Below are 19,800 nucleotides of genomic sequence, written 5' to 3'. Positions count from 1 at the left end.
TAGATTATTAGGAGAAAGAGAAAGACACAAAACAGAAAAAAACAATTGCCCACTTGCACCAGCAATTGGCCATTCCGCGCTTCGCTTCTTTTCTCTTCTTTTAAAAATTACTAGCTGGCCTGGCTTTTATCAAAACCCACCAACTTGCAAGAAACCCACCAATCCATCACCTATTTGTATTGATTCCTCTATCTAAACCTCTCTTATTTATTTATTTATTTTATGTGCACCATGTTTCCTGTCTCCTCAGTCTTCTCCCATCCAACAATTCCAAATCAGGACATTTCTTTTTACACCATACATACCCGGCGTCTCGAATCAAATGCACACGATACTACATACATATCCTTGTTGAATAAATTATCCACTAATTGATTTACCACACACACACTTGGTTTATTTACGTTTTAAGTATTTATTTATGGTAAGTCATTCAGTCACGTAACATTGCCTGACTAATTACAAGGCCACCACCCATCGGAATGCCGTGCGAACCACTTTGCACTAGTGGAATATTATTAGCTGAAAACAGAAAAACTTAAACCCCATGACGTCTCCTGAAGAATATTAATTAATTAATTGGTAACGTGCAACCCTTCTGCTTAATGTCGCTAATTAACTATTTATTTAAGCAAGTTTCTTTTTTTTTGGGGGGGGAGGGGCTAATTAAACAACCTTAATAGTAGTATAACTTTAAAAAATAATGAGTTGATGATACCTTAGAAACCGGCTGTAATATTCCGATACATCTTCTCTTTCCCAGCAATTTGATATTATTTCTTTAATTTACAACCCAAAAAAAAAAATTGCTTTTTGGTTGTGGAAAATTCTGATGGATTGACTGTTTCTAGATCTACTTTGTACTGAAGAAAAGCTAAATAACGGCCGCCTCAACTTGTGGATTATCAAAGAAGGCTCATTTTTTATCACATGCCAACATATCTTATAATTCTTATAGTAATATATATATATATATCCATTTAATTAACCTTCCAATTAAAATATTACAATATAAATATTGCCTATAACTCTCTACCACCGTACGATCAAAATTCAATCAACCCTATTTGTGTCATTTACCTCACTGTCACCCCGACAACTTGCATTTTTTTTTTTTTAATTTTTATCCTATTCTGACATTTCTTATTATAAAATACAAGAGTGTGTATTAAAAAAAACAGCAGATCGTCGGCGGTAATGACGATGATATGATGGTGGAAGCTAACAACAGTTCCTTTTTTTTTTTTGTTTTATGGCCAATGCTGTAGGTCGACATTATTATTTATCAATTAAAAATATTTCACATTAATAATTTTAAAAAAAAAAAGAAAAAAGAAAAATGCAGTAACCAAATGAACATGATGAAGTAGTAATTAACAGAAACGAGATGATTCTGTAGTTTCTTTAGGCAATCCACATCGGATACTCACAAAAACGACTGCGTATTACCAAAGACATCAACACTATTTTGTAATACTAGTAACTAGAACTATTCACTCGAGAACAGAACATGACCTGATCGGGCCGTTGTTGTTGCTGCTGATGCTGCTGTTGTTACTGCTGTGGTTGTTATTGTTTCGCCTGGTCAGATTCTCCGCGGTCTGCGCCAGCGACTGGAGGTTGCATTTAACGATGGTGTCGACGAACACGCAGGTGTCTTCGTTCGTGTTTCCGGGAGGCACGTCGACGACGTAAGACTCCACGACCACCGTCCCGTTGCCAGCGGGCGATGGGTGGAGAGTCGTCACCGACCTGTAATTCGCCAGCCTGTGGTCGCCCCCGATGACGCTGAAGCTTATGACGTGGCGCTCGTCGTCTAGGATCTCGAGCCTCTCCGTGCTGCGGCCGGCGGGGAGTCCGGAGATGACGTGGACCTCCCGGAGGGTGCCCACGTCGCCGTCGCCGTTAATGACGTGGCAGCTCTTGACGAAGTGCTTGTAAGCCTGGGGGTTGTCGAAGCGACGGACGACGGACCAGACGGTCGAGACGGGAGCGGCGATCTGCTGGACGACGGAGGAGCAGCACTGGTTGGGGCCAACGACGAGGGTGTGGTGGCGTGCCACGGCGTCGGGGACGGGGGTTGACCACGTTGCTGGGAAGCGCTTTTGGAACTGAAGCTGCTCTTTCTGGCAAAGCATGTTGGCTGTTGCTGTTGCGATCGTGTTGGTGGCTGTGTTTACGTTGTTGATTCTGTGCAGCAATAGAGATGATTTCGGTGGATTTACTGGCATTTTTTTTTTTGCCCGGTTCTTTTGGACCTGAGGGTACTTCCACCTCAGGCTCTAGGGTTTCTTTTTGTATATTTTGTATGTGGTTTTTTTTTTTTTTTTTTTTGGGGTTTATGTTTGTGTATACTTTATATGTTTGAGTTAGTCACTTTCTTCTTACAATCACAGAAGAATCTACTTATGGGTTATGTGAATGAAATGAATATATAGAGAAAGAGAGGAAGAAGAAAGGAGGTGGGTGGGTTGGATTTGTAAAGAAACAATAGAGAGAGAGAGACAGTTTTTGATGAAATTTCATGTGGAAGTATTAAAATAGCGTCCTCATGGTCTACCTCAAATGACCATCGTACCCCTTTCTTTTGAATCTTCCTTAATAGTAATGTAAAATATACCTTTACTCTCTTAATTTAATCACCAAAGACTGATATTGTAATTAAAAAATAATTTATTAAATCAATTATATAACTATAACTTAAAAATCAAATCAAATTTTTTATATTTAATAAAAAAAGAATTTATTCTCATTTTTATACATTGGTTGTTACAAGTAATTATTAATCATTAGTTTTTAGAGTTGAATTTGTGTTAATTAGTATAATATGCATTGAGGCATGACTATTGGTTGATTTAAATCTCCGCCGTAGTAGGTGTGATAGGAAAAATTAAATTGATATCAACCGTAATTTAAAAAAAAAAAATGCTTCCAAATCGTTTAAAATTGGTTGGTCCAATATTTGACAATTGACACTGATTTGTGGGAACAAAGATTTTCAACTCTGAATTAGAATGTGTGAAACAAAGTACAAGAAATAAATTTAAAATAAAAATAAAAATAAAACCAAAACAACAGAAAACATATAAATAGGACGGCGCAATTAATTAGTCTTCTGTAGACCCGGCGTACAAAGGGGCTGTAAAGTCATTTCGGAGGCATTACAATTTACAAGTTTACTTCGAAGAGCCTAGACTAGAGGCAGCTTGCATAAAACTGCTGTCAAGAAAAGACTGGGAGAAAGCAATCAAATGGACTCTCAACTTGTTGGAGAGTCGTAAGCCGAAGGATAAGATCAGTAAGCATTCAAAAAAAAAAAAAGTAAGCATTCAAAACTGACCCAACTGCAGACTGCAAATTCAGTTTAAAACTTTAAATTTTTTAAAAAAATTCTTAAAAAAAGAAAAAAGAAAAATACCCAATTCTTTATGGTTTTATTTTGAAAGAAATTAATTTGATTAGCAAGAAGCTTAATGTGGTTGCTGGGTAGCAACATTATCTGAGCGTTTACTCTTCAAAAAATTTAATTCCCCTTGAAAGCATGCGAGTCTTTATTGCGTCTTGGCTGCTTTAACGTGATTCGTTTCTTGTGTCTCGTTTTAACTTTTGGAGTGCCCTTGGACCCAAAACTTGGACCTTTTTTTTTTTTTTTTTCTAAATTTTGTTACGAGTTAGTAGACAACAACTTGGAGTCCGCGGGCACATGATTCTCAGGTACATTACATTTCAGCTGGCAGTTGGGTCCCAATATTCTTCATATATGACTTCCATTTTTAAGTTAAATTAATTATGAGGGGATAATTTTAAATCTCTCATCAGTTTCTTATTATCTTATATGAGATATATACAATTATTGCAACTGCTTAGCTACTTGCACTTTGTTTGTTACAAAAAGAAAAAAAGTTTTTTTTTTTATGGGTACTTCATTAAATTAACGCATGATTTGCATATCTTGTAGATTGATTCTCTTCTTTCTCTTATCCTCTTAATAGCGGTTATAGAACGAAGAGAAAAAAAAAAAAAAGTATAATATCACCGGCTTCCTGCAACTTGACATTTAAAACAAGCGCAACTATGGCCGTTGATTATCTAATCTTCATCGGGTAATTTTTAAAAATTTCCCCTGAAGTTTGGGCTTGTTGCAAGTAGATGGCAAAAATTTATTTATTTGTAAAAAACCTCCTACCGTCAGTTAACTTTAACATTGACCGTTAGTTGACTATGCAAAGACAATATTACCTTTAATAACAGTTTGTAGACCGAAATAACTAAAAATAAAAAAATAAAATTGTTAGTTATTTTACCCTCTTTAAATTATTGAGATTTTTTTAAAGTTCCTACAAGAAAGATAAAATTAAAAATTTGAAAAATTCTCTTTAAATTATTGATATTTTCTTAAAGTTCCTACAAAAAAGATAAAATTAAAAACTTGAAAATGAAATAGTTATAATCTTTACCTATGATAGTGTAAATCTTTGGAATTGACAAGGATAAAATTGTCAAAAAATAGGGTTTGTGCTTTTCGCGCCAATAATTTTAATTTTTTTTTTAGTTATTTTCGTCTACAAACTGTTGTTAAGGGTAATATTGTCTTTGCACAATCAACTAACGGTCAATATTAAAGTTAACTGAAGGTAGAAAGTTTTTTACAAATAAATAAATTATCACTATCTATTTGTAACAAGTCCAATCCTCATGGGAGGTTTTTAAAAATTACTCAATCTTCGTCGGCTCATATGTCTATTTTTATTGTGATAAGCATGGCCTATTTTTATGCTCTCCCACTCCCTACGGCTTATATAGACTGATATATATATATTGCCAATTTGACCCGAATTCAATTGATTTTAGTACAACGTCTGTCAATGCCTATAAGCTAGCTCCATTCTAGCAAAGCCCTTGTGCCGAGGACAATAGGACATCAAATTCTATTGTCATTTTATTTTTGAAAATATGACTGTAAAAATCAGTAGGAGGAAGATTAGACTGGTCGACCGAATTTCATTCTCTTTATTTTCTTTTTCTTGTTCTTTTTTTCCCCCACGATGGCAATGCCGAAATAAAAGAAAAAGAAGAAAAATTAAGGTTTTCTTAATTTAGTGTATCTTTTGAAACAAAACTTATTTAAGTAGAATTTTTATTGGTAGAGTTTTTACTAAAAAAATATTTATTTGTTTGGTTGTAAAACTTTTTATAATAAACTGTAAAATTACTTTATAGGTGCATCTCTTAAAGTTATATTATGAAATAAACAAAATAAGATTTTCAAATAAGTAAATAAAATTTTAGACGTTGTAATAATTTTGAAAAACTTTTCAACATCTATTCAAAATGATAAAATTTGAGATTTTACTAATAGAGACAAAATAATTTATTTATACGTATTAAATAAATTATACTAAATAGACACTAAGTGACGAATAGAAAAAGAGGGAATTGAATGTAGGAAAGTAATTTCTATACTTCAAAAAAAGGAAAAAAAAAATATAGTCGGAAGATGTACAAATATTTGTTGTTGTTTTTGGTTTGATATGTGTAATTATATATGCGAGTAATCCTGTTTAGCATTCAAGTGGACCACATTCTTGCCGACTTTACAGGAGAAAACATGTAACATATCTGTCATTTCTTTTTCTTATATTCAATCAAATCGATATTCAATTTTATTCTCCTCCTAAACGAAACACGAAAATGAAGAAGAAGAAGAAGAAGCACATAAATATATGCTCGTAAGGTTAATTGCATTGTATCTAGCAGCAAAATAGAATTGCACGCCGGATTCAGAATCGAAGAATAAAGCTTAGTTTCTGTACACGACATAAATTGATGACGATCTTCTAATTAGATTCGTTGTGCATGCATGGCTTTTCTCGTATATAACTAACTGTGTGCTGCTGCGATACCATATATATACTAGCTTCTTCTTCTTCTTCTTCTTCTTCTTCTTATTATTATTTTATTTTTTTAATTGTTTTTTAATCTAAAGTGTAGCTTTTTGATCTTTCAGAAAATAAATAAATAAACGATTTGTTGGATCTCTGAAACTTGTTTAGTTGTTCCAAAGAAATTGCCTTTAAATCATAGAATGTGATGCAAGCGTGTGACCAAGTACGTATGGTGATGAACATTGACAATGTATTGGAAACCATTCTTCAATATTCATTTTATTTTCACTTTTTATTGATGATCAAATCGTACGGGCAATGTGACCTTTCGAGAATTGGAAGAGACATAGATCTTATAATGTACCTCCGAGAAGATTCAAAGTTTTGTTGTATTCATTATGTGTAGGCAAACAATTAATGGAAGCGTCTATTAAACTGAATTGAATGAGAATAGCCTGGAGTGGAAATAGGAAATAAAAATAAGAATGAGGTGTTTACTTAAACTGTAATAGTCGAAATCAAAATAAGTTGGATTATCATTAATGTGTCTACTTTATCTTAGAATCAAAATCGAAATGAGTAAGATTGTAACAAATTATCAAAAAGTAATTAATGAATTATTATCATAATTATTATTTTATATATTAATTAGAGCGATTATTTATTCAAAAATTATTATTATTAGTAATTATTGTCAATAATATATTAATAAATAGTAATAATTATATTAATTAATTATTATAATATATTAATGAATTATAAAATGAGGATAAAGTGTGTATTTTTAATTTTGGAGAAGGGTAAAATGGTTAATATGTAGGATTCCTCATTCCCAAATTGTGGTGGGTCCTACAATTTCGATTTCAAACTCTATTTTATAAAATAAACGCTGTCAATGATTCCGATTCCCTAATTTGGAAAGTAAGCACACCATAACATTCAATTAGCAAAACCAACAAATTTATCACCTAAAGTCAAATTTCATCATTTGTATACTCTCTTAAATAAAGGTCTTCGATTAATTATTAATTATTGTTATTATTAAGCTACGATAAAAACTATAAAAATAGAATATGGTAATTTTTTGTTACAATTATTTAAAAAAATTATTTTTTTCTTACAGACCATATTAAAAAATTTAAGGGAATGAAAAAAAAGTTTTTGGTTCCGATGTTACTTGGAAGGAAAAAATTTGACAATAAAAAATGGCTGTGAAAGATATGCAATTTATCATTTTATCTTATATTACTTGCAGAGAGAAAAAAAAAAATGGCAGTTAAAACCGGCAGTAAAAAATATACAATAATTTGTATTTTATTTTGTTTTATTTATTTATTTATTTGGCGGGAAAATTTTCAGTCATAAAGTATTTGCAGTACAAAATGTCAGCAAAAAGCTTGAGAGCTTTTGCAGAGTACTTATTGCGGACACCGTTATTCGGCCAGAAATACATAAATTTTAGTTGCAAAAGAGTATTTGCAGTCAAAACTGCCGTAGAGTACTTGAATATTAAATTTTTTATTTTAAATTTTATTTTAGATGATGTGTCATTTGGTAAATAATTAATAATTTTTTTTATAAAATTTAAATAAATAAATAATTTTATTTTCTAACTAATTGATGAATGACACGTCAATTAAGATAACTTTCTAGAATAAAAAATATAGAATGTGTAGTACTATTTATAGTTATATTTACATAAGTTTTTTTACTACAAAAGTAGGGGTGTTTAGAATCAAATATAATCCGTTAAATTCATCTGATCCGTAAAAATATGATATGTACAAATTCAATCTATGGATTTGTGGATTTGATTGGATTGAAAATTTAAAAAACCGTAAAAATCCGTGAATCTGAAAAATATATATATATATATATATATATATATATATATATATATATATATATATATAAATTGAAACTTGTTAACGTGGCGTTATTATTTACTAATAAATAAATAAGTTAAATTGTAGTTATATTAACACTATACATATCTTACCCAATAATAATATATAATAAACATAATTAAATAATGAAATAAACAAATACAACTTTCTAACACAGTTTGTTTTAGTTAATTTTTATAATTTTAGTTAATTTTCATGTATTGATTTAAACAAATGAGATTTTTTCTTTTCATTATGTTATATTTTGAGACTTTAAATGCATTATTTTAACTTTATTTAAACATTTAATTTATTTAAATCTTGTTCAATTTCGAACTTGATTGGTAATAAAATTATTTTTATATTAGATTCTTTTATCTAATTAGTTCATAGAATAAACATAATTATAAATTTTTAATCCATAAACCAATCCGTAAAATGGTAAATTAGATATAGATTTGGTCAAATCCGCATCCAATCCGTAGATGTATAGATTAGATTTGGATTAAATTCGCCAATCGTGGATTAAATTGAATTGAAAATTTACAATTCGTAAAATTATAGATCGAATATTAATTAATGTCCAATCTATAAAATTCGATTCGTAAACACCCGTATACAAAAAGTGTCCTTTTTTTCTTTCAGTTAGATGTAGTTCATTATATCTCTCATTCTATCTGAAATTTTCAAGTGCTTTAATTTGTGTAATATATAATTGATTAATATTAGAATTTCCAATCAACAATGTTTTTAATTTGTCATTAGTGCTTAGATGCCTTCTCGTTTTTCCTTTTTTTTTTGTCATATTTTAAATTCTTGTGGATGGAGTTAATTATATAATTTTTTTTGGAAGCGAAATCTTGAGATTTCCAGTAAATTCTTGATTTTTTTAAGTAAAAATATGTGTGTGGACATCATTTGTACGTGTAATATCCATTAGCTCGATTGGAAAATGATGTCAAAAGTATTTTTCTTTTAAAATTTTCATTTTAATTTTAAATAATAGAGACATGATATCCCGGCATATGATTGATTGATTGGTTTGTTTGTTTAAGACAAAATTAATGGTTACTGAAGGTCAAAGGGCAAGGGATGACTTTTCTGATTGATTTTGCAAAGTACTGATTATCTTTCCATTCAGTTAAACAACAAGGATCGTATTTCAATTTACCCTTTAATAGTTTAATTTTCACCATTGTTGACATGGCATTCTCTCATTGGGCAAGATAATTATGGCCTTAGTCCAAGTAATCATACAGAATATTTTCCTCATTGACAGCAAAAATTCCACGGTCAGAATTTTAGAAAAATCCTCATAGAGGCTTCGGCAAAATTGTTTGTTTTGCTTTCTCTCTCTCTCTCTGTGTCCAAATTTTTATAAAATTTTGTCTTGAGAGAGGGATTTTGAAGAAACAATCCCGATGGATCAGATTATGAACAAGATGGGTTCTTATTGGATCGGCAAAAGAGCCAGCAAAGAGCTCGATTCAGTTGGTGATGATATCAACGTACGTGCGGTTTCTATCTTAAAGTTTGTTTTTTCCCCCATTGATCTGTTCATTGAGTTGCTTTCTTTATTATCAAGTCTTGATTTTTGAATGTGGGTATTGATTAATTTTGTTTAATTAGTAGATTTGGTTAAAATTTTGTTTCAATTTTGGAGTTTTGTAACGGTTTATTTGATTAATTATGATTTGTAGTGTCCATAAAAGCGTATATTAAGATACAGAAGATTATGTAATTTATTTGCAATGTGAAATTGGATGACGGGTTTTTGTTTTTAATTGTGCCATCACCATGTTTTAGACTGAATTAAATTTATAGATGGGGTAACAATAATGGACACATTTGTATAGGGACGAAGGAACACACATGCTTGACCATTTTATCTTGCTTTCGGAATTGACCTTGTTATGTGTTATAAGTAAGTCATGTTCCAAAAATATTAGTCTGAATGAGTGTATCCTCTAGAAAATATCTTACATTTAGCTCACATTTGGACAATTATTTTCAGTTATATTCTTTAGTGATTGATTGTAGATTGTACTATTCTATAATCCTAGACTAGAGAAGGTATTTTGAAGTTGCAGAACTTAATCTTGTGAAATTTCAGAAGTGAAATGTTCATTAGTTATTCATTTTCTAGTAAAATATGCATTATCATTCTGGTTTTGGGAATCACTTAAAACTGAGAGCTTATCATTTTAAGTTGTGGGTGTCTACATATGGCCGTTTGTGGATATTACCTTATGTTCACACTTAGTTGATTTCCTCTGACTAATTAACACTTTTTTTTTTTAACTGATATTTCCTTCTTTATAATCAGTCACTGGGAAGCAGTATTGAAGGAGGAACCAAATGGTTGGTTAACAAAATCAAAGGTTGGCTCAAAAACTTGAATCTAGCTATCCTACTGTAGTGATTGTTGCTGCTATAAGCATGAATCCTAGCATATGAAGTGGAAGTTTGTGGAGGAATCAAGAAAGTGTTGCTGTTATTGTGCAGTGGATTATTTATTCTGTGCTATAAACTGCACTCATGCTCTTTAGTTTCTTTTCTGAAGTAGATGCCACACATAGTGTTCTAAGAAGATTAATATCACATGTTTAGAATGACTGTTCTATCGTGAAAGCAGGCCTAATATGATTTTCCATCCTGCGACTTTTACTGGCTTGAGTTTTGAAGGCATCAGTTTCAGAAGTTAACTGGAGAATCATCACTGGAGTTACAAAGACTTGATGTCCTACAGTTTTGAGTGAAAGAAAATGAAATTCTGCTGCAAGGAAAGAAAACAGTCTGCTCTGGGACCCGTTTTGTCCGGAGAGTTTCTTTTTAACCTTTTTCCTGCGTTTTTGCTTATGTGTGCTTGTTATGTGTATTTACTTCAAATTTGAGTTTCTTCATTGCTAGCTCATCTTTCAAACTGTTGTTTTAATGTGGGCCACTGGATCTGTCATTGAGATTTGTTCATTTCTTACACTCAAAAATCAGTTTTAACAGTATCGTTGTTTCAGGAAAAATGCAAACGCCATTACCAGATCTTTTAAAGCAGTATGATTTGCCGGCAGGAATCTTCCCCCGTGATGCCACCAATTACGAGTTCAATGAAGAGACAAAAAAACTTACTGTCTTTATACCATCAATCTGTGAAGTGGGCTACAGGGACAAGTCCATATTGCGCTTTTCTACTACTGTCACTGGGTATCTGGAGAAAGGAAAGTTTGTTGATATAGTGGGTATCAAGACGAAATTTATGCTTTGGCTAAAAGTGACCACCATCGCATCTGAAGGAGCGAAGCTTCACTTCACAGTCGGAATGAGAAAGACCAGAGATAGGGCGGCTTATGAGGTACTTAGGGATGGAATAACCGTGGATAAATTCTGAAATGGTTTGAATGTTTGTGAGGTAAGTGTTAGATTGTCATGATCTGTAACTCTTATCATACCATGTGATTCCTTGTGCTAGCCTCTGTGATTAGTTGCTGTCAGTGCACAGAACGGTTGATCAATTTATAAGTTTGGCCCTGTGAACTTTTGATTAGTTGCAATGAGGGGATTGCATATGTTGTATTGTTTGTTGCTCTTATAAACTTAATATGTTACCCTGGCGAGCATATTTCCCCTTACTGCTAATGATTTTGCAGTACTTGTATAGGTGGTTATGCCTTTGTGAATGGTGATGAATAGTGTTTGAGACTGGGAGTCTGGGAGATGGCATTGCTTGGTTGTATGGGTGGCAATTTGGATTGTGTGTTATATTTATGCCATGACAAATTTTGGGCTGACATAGATCCAAGTCGGTCATTTGTCGTTCTTTTAACATATTTAGTAGATTTTCATATGCTTTTAACCTATTTAACATGTTTTACTAAAACATATCTAATAATAACTATTCAAAATTCTCTTTAAGTTTAGTAATATATCTAAGCATTTTTTTAAAAAATTATGTAATCATGGATAACGTTGTGTAATGATAAAAAACCTTGCACCAGCCGGGAATCGAACCCGGGTCTGTACCGTGGCAGGGTACTATTCTACCACTAGACCACTGGTGCTTTTTGATAATATTAGTGGATCTTAACCTGATATTACAATTTTTTCTCGGGATCTTAATTCAATATCGCAGTCTTTTCTCGGAATCATACATGTAATCCAAGTCCATTTTATGTTTTTATTTATTTTTCGAGAATAAGTCCATTTATTTATTTTTTTAATCAATAATGGGCTCTAAAAGAGCTAAAGCACCACTAAACGGGAGTGGGCAACCCCATACATATCGTTATGAAGAATTCTCTGTAAATTAGGATGAGCAACGGTAAGTAACTGCAAGCCTAAAGGATAAGACAAACTAAAGGAGGCCAGAAAATCTGCCGCTCTGTTTGCTTCTCGATAGATGTGGTTCACTTGCACGACCCAGTCCCTGCTGAGCAGCTCACGAATTGCAGGGATAAGAGAATGATGCTCATTAACAAGAGTGGTCGGATAAGTCCATTTATTTTTTAAAACTACTAACGAGATGCCCAGAAGGCCAGAAAACACACACTTACACCTCGAAATATCCTTGCAACTTTTCTTTCCTCCCCTCATTCATATTCCAGTAAATAAATTGGATAATATACATCATCAAACAGCCTCATTTCGCTAGCAGGCGTATTTTGAATGAGCTGACAGCAAGTTTGAGGCAATTGTTTTATTCCATTACTGCAGCTATGACCGGGAATTTCAACAAGAAATATCCAACAGGATTCAGCGGCCTGTAGCTAAAAGCTATAATTTTCATCAGAAATCCTGCTTGTTACTGTCATTGAGTCGTTGAAAGAAGGATTTTGATGCTTCGTATGTTGACCAGCAGATAGCGGCAGCCGGAGCATGAAACAGCATTCTGGGGATCCACCCTCTCATTAGCCCACGATATCCCTCTTTCCTCACGACGGTTTCAATGACATTCCCAATTGAACTGCTAGAAAATCTATCACAGCCACAGACACCCTGTACATGCAAAAACAGAGAAATATTTTGTTTGATAACGTTTGGTTTCAGCTTGCAGAAACCTCATTGGAAGCTCAATTTTGGGGAAAAAGCCATTTTCATCCATAGGTTTCATGCAATAGCTCATTTCATCCATACTTTTTAAATAATAATTCAAAACATCTTTCCGCTAATTCATCATTAGTTTTTTGCCATTAACTAACAATTCACTGAGGGCAAAATGGAATTTTTCATTAATTTGATACAAACAATATTAAAATAAAAATTTTACACAATTGAATAACACTACAAAATATGCAAAATTCATTAATTTATTCTTAAATGAAATCAACGATAAAATAGTTTGATATAACTACTAAATAATCATCATAAGTAATAAACTGTAACTAACACTATTTAAAATCTTTAAATCATTGGAAAAAAAACTCAAAACCACAACTAAATTTTGTGTGCTTGCATATGTTGAATATCTTCTTAATCTTCAACAAATTTTTATTTTGACCTTTACCGCCACTCTTCTTTGGCCATTACTGTCTCCCCAAGTCCTTATCATTATCTGCTCAAGTCCGCTCATAGTGCAATTAGATAGTATACTTATACGAATATGAAAATTATAATTATTTTTTGTATTTTGATCTAGAGTTTATAGGACTGTCGTGCTGAAAAAATAGAGAAGAGTGCAAAACAATTGCTAGAAATATAAGTTTTTCATCTTTTCGGTATTTCCTGTTTAGTGGGATTAGATCAAAATCATTTTTAGTTATATGTCAAATTTGATTTATTTTTTTAATTTTCTCTTTAATGAAAAATCTTTTTTTTTAACCTCAATGAATTACTAACAAATGACATCTAACTAATGGTAAGTTAACAGAAAGATATTTTGGACTAAGAATAGAGTTAAAATAAACTATTGCATGAAACCCTAGAGATGATAAGGGTTTTTTTCCCCTCAATTTTGGGCTCAGTAAAAGACAGAATGTCAGTTACAGCATTGAAGAGCTAAATTTGGTACCATAACTGAAACGGCATCCACTAGAAACTGAAACAATAATATAATTGATGCTAAAATTGGCAAAAATTAACATTTGACACAGTCCTCACCTGGCACTGCAACTGGGTTTTAACAACATCAAGTGGCGTCGTCAAGGTAGCGGCCAGAGCTCCGGCAGCCGCACCGGCTGTTGCATGAACCACTAAACTCTCATCACTCCCACTGTTTGGGTCAAATTCCATCAAAGCTCTCTTTACTGCCTCATAAGTGGCGAAATGAACTGCTTGAAACGGCGCGTTCATGATCACCGTAGTCCTATATGAAGCGTAAAACGCGCCGATTCCTTCCTCAACTAACACTCTCTTGACACAGTCTGGGACTCCCTTGTATGGACTGCTCTTGAGCTGAAGCCTCTGCTTCACCATATCCATGGGCGTAATCACAGCATCACTCGCCACCGTCGAGAAGACACCCGACACAGCGTGAGCCATTGAGTTATTAGGGACCCCACCTGAGAAGAACTCTTTACAGAGCTCGTAAACCGAGAAGTAAACAGCGTGTGCGGGTCCTGCGCCGAGTCCCATAGCTGCAATTCCTCGGTAAAACCCTGCCGGGCCCTCCAGCTTGAGCACTGAGCTAAAGGCTTGACGGACGCCGGCGGGATGAAGCGGGCGAGACGCCCCTATGACTTGCATGCGGGTCTTGAGGGTGTCAACTGGGTACATGGCCATGTGCTCAACGGAGCCCGCGATGGACCCGGAAATCATGAACTGCCAGAACTCGAGGCCGTCGTGTATTGTTGTTTCTTTTGTTTTGGAGGGGTTTACCGAGATTTCGGGGTGGAAATCGGGGGTCCGATATTTGGGGGAGGCGTCAGTAGCCATAGTACTGGTGAAGTTTGTATAACGAGAAGTTGCCTGTGCTGTTAAGGTTTAATAGGAGTGGAGGATTTGGTGATTGGAGATCGTTTTCGGGTCGAATGGAGGTGACTTTGTCGCCATGCACTGAATTATTTTTGGCTGATAATTTTATGAAAGGAAGAATCTGAGAGTGTAGATATGGAAAAAGCAGCTTTATTGCTTTTTGTTTCTGCGATTGATGTGAAGAAAAATGATAAACCATTTGAGGAGATGCGGCGAAAAAATTATAATTATTAAATAAAAGTTAATATTACATAATAAATATAAATTTTAAAATAATAATTTTATTAAAAAAATTATAAGTTTTTTTATGTTGAAAGTATAAGATTAAATCAAGTTATTCTAAGTTATATTAATTAATATTTATTAAATATTTTAGTGTTACAATTTAAGAGTTATAGTTTCCTAATTCCAATATTAAACATAATTTTAAAAAATCAGCTTGAAGGAATATATTGTAAACAAAGGTTATATATATATTTTTAGAGTAACTTTTTACGTAAAAATTCTTATTCGCTATCTCCATTAATGAAAACGCTCTGTTTTAGTGCTATAAAAGTCACTTGTATTGATATAAAAAAAGTAAGTCTACATACTTTTTTACATTTACTCATAACCAATGTGCTACTTTAGCATTCTACATACTAGTGAGAAAATAGTTTGAGGGTTTAAAAATAACTTGTTTTAGATTACAAAACCCGATAACAAAATCATGACCAGTATTCATTGACGAATCATTATTTTCACAACAATAAGAATTAGCCAGCAAATCTTGCACCCTAGCTTTTGTAGTGTGATGAATATCAGAATTCAGAAAGAATTGCCCTGTAATAAGTCCAGCTTTCGTGGGAAATGCTGATGAATAATACACCACAGAACATTGCTTCGTTTTTCAATTTTTTTTTCCCTTTACGGCTACAATTGGCGATCGATTGGACTTCATGAATTGGAGTTCAAGAGTGTCACGCAATAACAAAGGTTAAAACTGAAAGAGTTCATTTGCTTTCTCATATATAGAAGGTTTTTTTTTTTTTTAGCTTACTTTCTTTCATCCTTCAACTCTCAAGTAATTTTGAAACTTTGCTTTAATATGGAACCAATTGTCTTCATACTTTAAACAAAATGTAACCCATTTTATTATCTCCAATTGGTAATTCTGTCCCCAGTTGAAGAACAAAAAACAGAAAACTCCATTAATGGGGCACGAAAACAAATGGTAGAGAGAGGCCGTGTGTTATCCACAAGCCCCGTATCAATATGTAATACGCAGCCTATAGGTGGCAGTCTTTGCTGAAGTGAGGTTCGAAATTCCCATCACTGCTGTCGCAATTGAGACTTTCTATTCGACTACAAGATGAAAAGCAATGATAACATCCCACTCACAAGAAGATAACCAATTATGCAAACATCATGTGGCCCTCAACGACGCGTGGTATCCACAAGCCACACCGCCACATGCAGCATATATCTCTCGTCCAAAGCAGAAATTTTGTCGGCATCACTCACTCTCACGCACACATTTTCTTCATCTAAATCTATGTGTGTGTGTGTGTGTATATATATATAGGACTACTCCCAAGTCCAATTCACGCCCCTTCGCTTGGCCATGAATAGATTCGTTGCGTACGCTGATTGAATCCCTTGCAAGTGATATGAAAAATTCCTTCACTTTCTTCTTTTTAATTATTAATTAAATTTTTTTGTTTTACAATTAAAAAAAATTGTCAAAAAAAGAAAAATTCAAGAAACCATTTCACAAGATTAGAGAAGGAAATGAAAACTTCAAATTCACTCATAATTCGGATTCCTTCCCTCTCTTTAGGTTCAACATAGCCGGCCAACGAGGGCAAGCCACTTCACATATGCTGCACTAATCAAGATAAAAGTTACTTTATCATTGAGGATGAGGCCGAACCGCAGCCTTTTTTGTGTAAAGAAAATATCTTTGAGTTCATTTATGGAATTTACATCCCAAAAACAAAAAAAAAACAAAAAAAAAATCTCTGTCATCTCTTTATCATGATTTGAACTTAATAGAATTTCAATGGACCTCGAATTACGTAACATACATATTTTATAACAATTACATAAATTGTGTGAGTTTATAATTTGTGTGGTTGTTATGGAGTGCGTATGTTACATGAAATGTAACATAGGAGTTCTCATTCGTGAAACATAATAAAAATTCGAATCATTAAAGGCGCATAAGAGAGTATATCATCAGGTAATCATCCTAGAGTAATTTTTCAAAAGTTTTAGGACTCGAACAATACAAAATTTAATATAAACAAACACACAATTTAACATCAGCAGCTAGTGTCCATCGTCGACTAACAGCAGCTGGTGATGGCTGACAATTGTCGCTGGTGAAGTTTTTATTTTGTAACAATAAATTAAAGTATTAAATTATATGCTACAAGGCGGTATAAACAAAATATGATACTACACTAAAATCTTAATAAATTAATAATTTCAATTAATTGAAACTAACTAATATACGTTAAGTTAATACGTTTTACATGGTCACAAAGTTATTAATTTATAGGGATGACAAATTGGTCCATTCAAATTGGATATCCATATATCTAATTCAATTGGATTGGATAATATCCATTCAAAATCTTTTTGAATATGGATGTGAATATTTTAAAAATTGTTCAATTAGATATGATATGGATATAGATATTTGATGGATATCCAAAATCCAATTCATTTATCCAATTTTAAGTTTAAAAAATTTATATTTTAAAACTGAAATGAAAAAAATAAAAATGAAAGTCATATATTATCATTTAGCAAACTCTCAGATTATCACCAGCCGCTCGTCGCTCGATGGTGCTCATTGTTCATCGGCCGCTCGTCTCTTCTCTTCTCTTTCTCTCTGTCACTGAGGAAAAGAACAAGCGGAGGCGAACCTGTAACTCAGATCTCTCTCTTTTGACATTTGTGTATGTAACTCAAATCTCACTCTTTTTCTTCACTTGCACTCCTTGAATTTTGTTTTATTTATCGTCTTTGATCTGTAGTAATAGCAGACTGCGCTTCTTTTTTTTAAAAAAAAAAAAAATTCGCAACATTCATTTCTGGGAGAAGAAAAATATATGTATAATGGTAAATATTTGCCCCGTTTTCTCTGTTTATTTGTTCGGTTAACTTGTAGGGTCTTCATTATTAGTTTTTGTTTTTTCTTCTCTTTTCGTTTCTCTTCTTTCTCGGCAGCTCCCACAATGTCTCACCTTTAATTTTTCAATTGTAAGAATGTGTTCAACTTTGAGAGAGAAAAATATATGTATAATGGTAAATATTTGCCTTGTTTTCTCTGTTTATTTGCTATGTTAACTTGCAGGGTCTTCATTATTAGTTTTTATTTTTTTTTCTTCTCTCTCTTTACTTCTCTTCTTTCTTGGCAGCTCTCACAATGTCTCTCACCTTGAATTTTTCAATTGTAAATCTGTAAGAACGTGCTCAACTTGACTTGAAGCCAACAAAAATGGAAACAATTTCTCTTCTCCCCATGTGCTCATTAGTTTGTTTGTTTCCATCACTTTTTAGACCTTTTTAGATGTTTCACGGTCCATAAAAGCTGTCTTTCTCACTTTTTAGAATTACTTTTGCTCATTTTTTGTATTGAATTTTGAGGAAATTAATAAACTTCTTATGATTTATGGGTTCTGTTAATTGGGTAATTGTTTTTATTTGGTTTGTTTGATTAATCAACTTCTTTTTAATGATGAAAATTAATCAACTTCTTTTTCTGGTATGTGCCTGATGCTCGTCATGGTCATAAATAATACAAATTATTTACTTGTTTAATTCTTTATTTTAATTTGTAGATTAATGATGATGGTCAGGTTGGAGATTGAAAGCTTATAAGGTGTACAAGGCTTGTTAGAAAAATGAACTTTTTGTATTTAGTTTGAAATGAAGTTTTAATTTTGTATTATAATTTCTTTTTATGAATTTATAGTTTTGATATTTGTTATTTGAGATATTTATTATTTTTCATTTGATATTAGTATCTGATATTGGTTTAATTATTTCATATTATTATTTTTTATTTCATATTTTTGTATTATTTTGTGACTAATAAAAATTAAATATCCATGGATATCCATATCCATATGGAGAAAATCCATATCAATGTCCAATATTAAATGATGGATATGGATATGCATATATCCATCATAGATAATTGTGGATTTATACTTGGACTGTTAATATCCATCCACAATTGGATATTTGCCATCCCTATTAATTTATCAATGCTTTTTTGTATATTAAGGGATATTATCCCCCAACCATCTTAAGAATATTGAAAGTGCAACTAGCCACTATGAGTTTTTGATAATATCTCAGAACCACCTCAAGTTTTAATTTTATATCAATTAGTCACATTTCTATTAATTCTATTTACCACCATTAAATAATAATTTAAGATAAAAAAGTTATTTTGTCTTGGAGCCTCCTAAAACAATGTTTTACCTTTTAAAATGAATTCAAGGGTAAAATAATCTTTAAACTTAGATTCTTTAACGGTGGCTAACAAAGTTAACAAAAAATAATTAGTTGATATAAAACTAAGACCTAAGATGGTTTTGAGATACTTGTAGTTTTGATATATGTAAGGTGATTGGAGGATAATTTTTCTATGCTAAAATCAATAAATCCTGAAACAAAATACATTATAAATTATACCAATCTATCAAATTTCAGGTAACAGAATACACTAAAAGCGCCCTGACTTGGCTACCAATAATGATTTCCAATTAATAATCATACAAAACCTAATGCAACAAAATGACATATGTGTATTATGTTTCGCATAACCCATTTGTTGTCATGCATTTAATTTCAGTGAACAATTCAGCTTCAGTTGTGATCATCATGCCCAAGCCCAATGTCACATATGAGGCCATTATTTAGCAAGTCTTCTGAGTTCTGAGCATGGACACGCAATTACGCACAGAGTAGGCCTTTTCACACCCCTCAAAATCCCTCAATTTTTTTTAATTAAAATTACTTAAATAATTAATATAAATAAAATTTCAATTACATATTTAAATAATTTTTTAAAATTTTTTTATACCGTGATAATTCGCTGGGGAGTTAAGAAATCTGCTCATAGAGCT

The 19,800-nt window shown here is 32.4% G+C and overlaps 3 protein-coding genes and 1 non-coding gene across 4 annotated transcripts; 1 reads left to right on the top strand and 3 right to left on the bottom strand.

Moving 5' to 3' along the window:
• Positions 1-1,281: 1,281 nt before the first annotated feature.
• On the bottom strand, positions 1,282-2,508 carry LOC18039631 (abscisic acid receptor PYL4). The gene has a single exon (XM_006429421.2). It carries the CDS (start codon positions 2,229-2,231, stop codon positions 1,494-1,496), a length of 738 nt encoding a protein of 245 aa, XP_006429484.1. The 5' UTR covers positions 2,232-2,508; the 3' UTR covers positions 1,282-1,493.
• A 6,556-nt stretch (positions 2,509-9,064) lies between these two features.
• On the top strand, positions 9,065-11,373 carry LOC18039630 (uncharacterized protein At5g01610). The gene is made up of 3 exons (XM_006429420.2): positions 9,065-9,279; positions 10,098-10,152; positions 10,786-11,373. The coding sequence occupies exons 1-3, from the start codon at positions 9,193-9,195 to the stop codon at positions 11,154-11,156; spliced, it is 513 nt and encodes a 170-aa protein (XP_006429483.1). The 5' UTR covers positions 9,065-9,192; the 3' UTR covers positions 11,157-11,373.
• Positions 11,374-11,755: 382 nt separating this feature from the next.
• On the bottom strand, positions 11,756-11,826 carry TRNAG-GCC. The gene has a single exon. It is a non-coding gene; the product is annotated as a tRNA-Gly (tRNA).
• Positions 11,827-12,301: 475 nt separating this feature from the next.
• LOC18040092 (mitoferrin) lies at positions 12,302-14,863 on the bottom strand. The gene is made up of 2 exons (XM_006429417.2): positions 13,862-14,863; positions 12,302-12,760 (listed from the first exon to the last, which is right to left on the bottom strand). Exons 1-2 carry the CDS (start codon positions 14,633-14,635, stop codon positions 12,551-12,553), a joined length of 984 nt encoding a protein of 327 aa, XP_006429480.1. The 5' UTR covers positions 14,636-14,863; the 3' UTR covers positions 12,302-12,550.
• Between the last annotated feature and the right edge of the window lie 4,937 nt (positions 14,864-19,800).

The sequence above is a fragment of the Citrus clementina genome, unplaced genomic scaffold (assembly GCF_000493195.1).
Source record: "Citrus clementina cultivar Clemenules unplaced genomic scaffold, Citrus_clementina_v1.0 scaffold_6, whole genome shotgun sequence".
Classification (NCBI taxonomy): Eukaryota; Viridiplantae; Streptophyta; class Magnoliopsida; order Sapindales; family Rutaceae; genus Citrus; species Citrus x clementina.
Note: the sequence above shows the minus strand (reverse complement) of the source record. Positions and strands in the feature narration are given on the sequence as shown.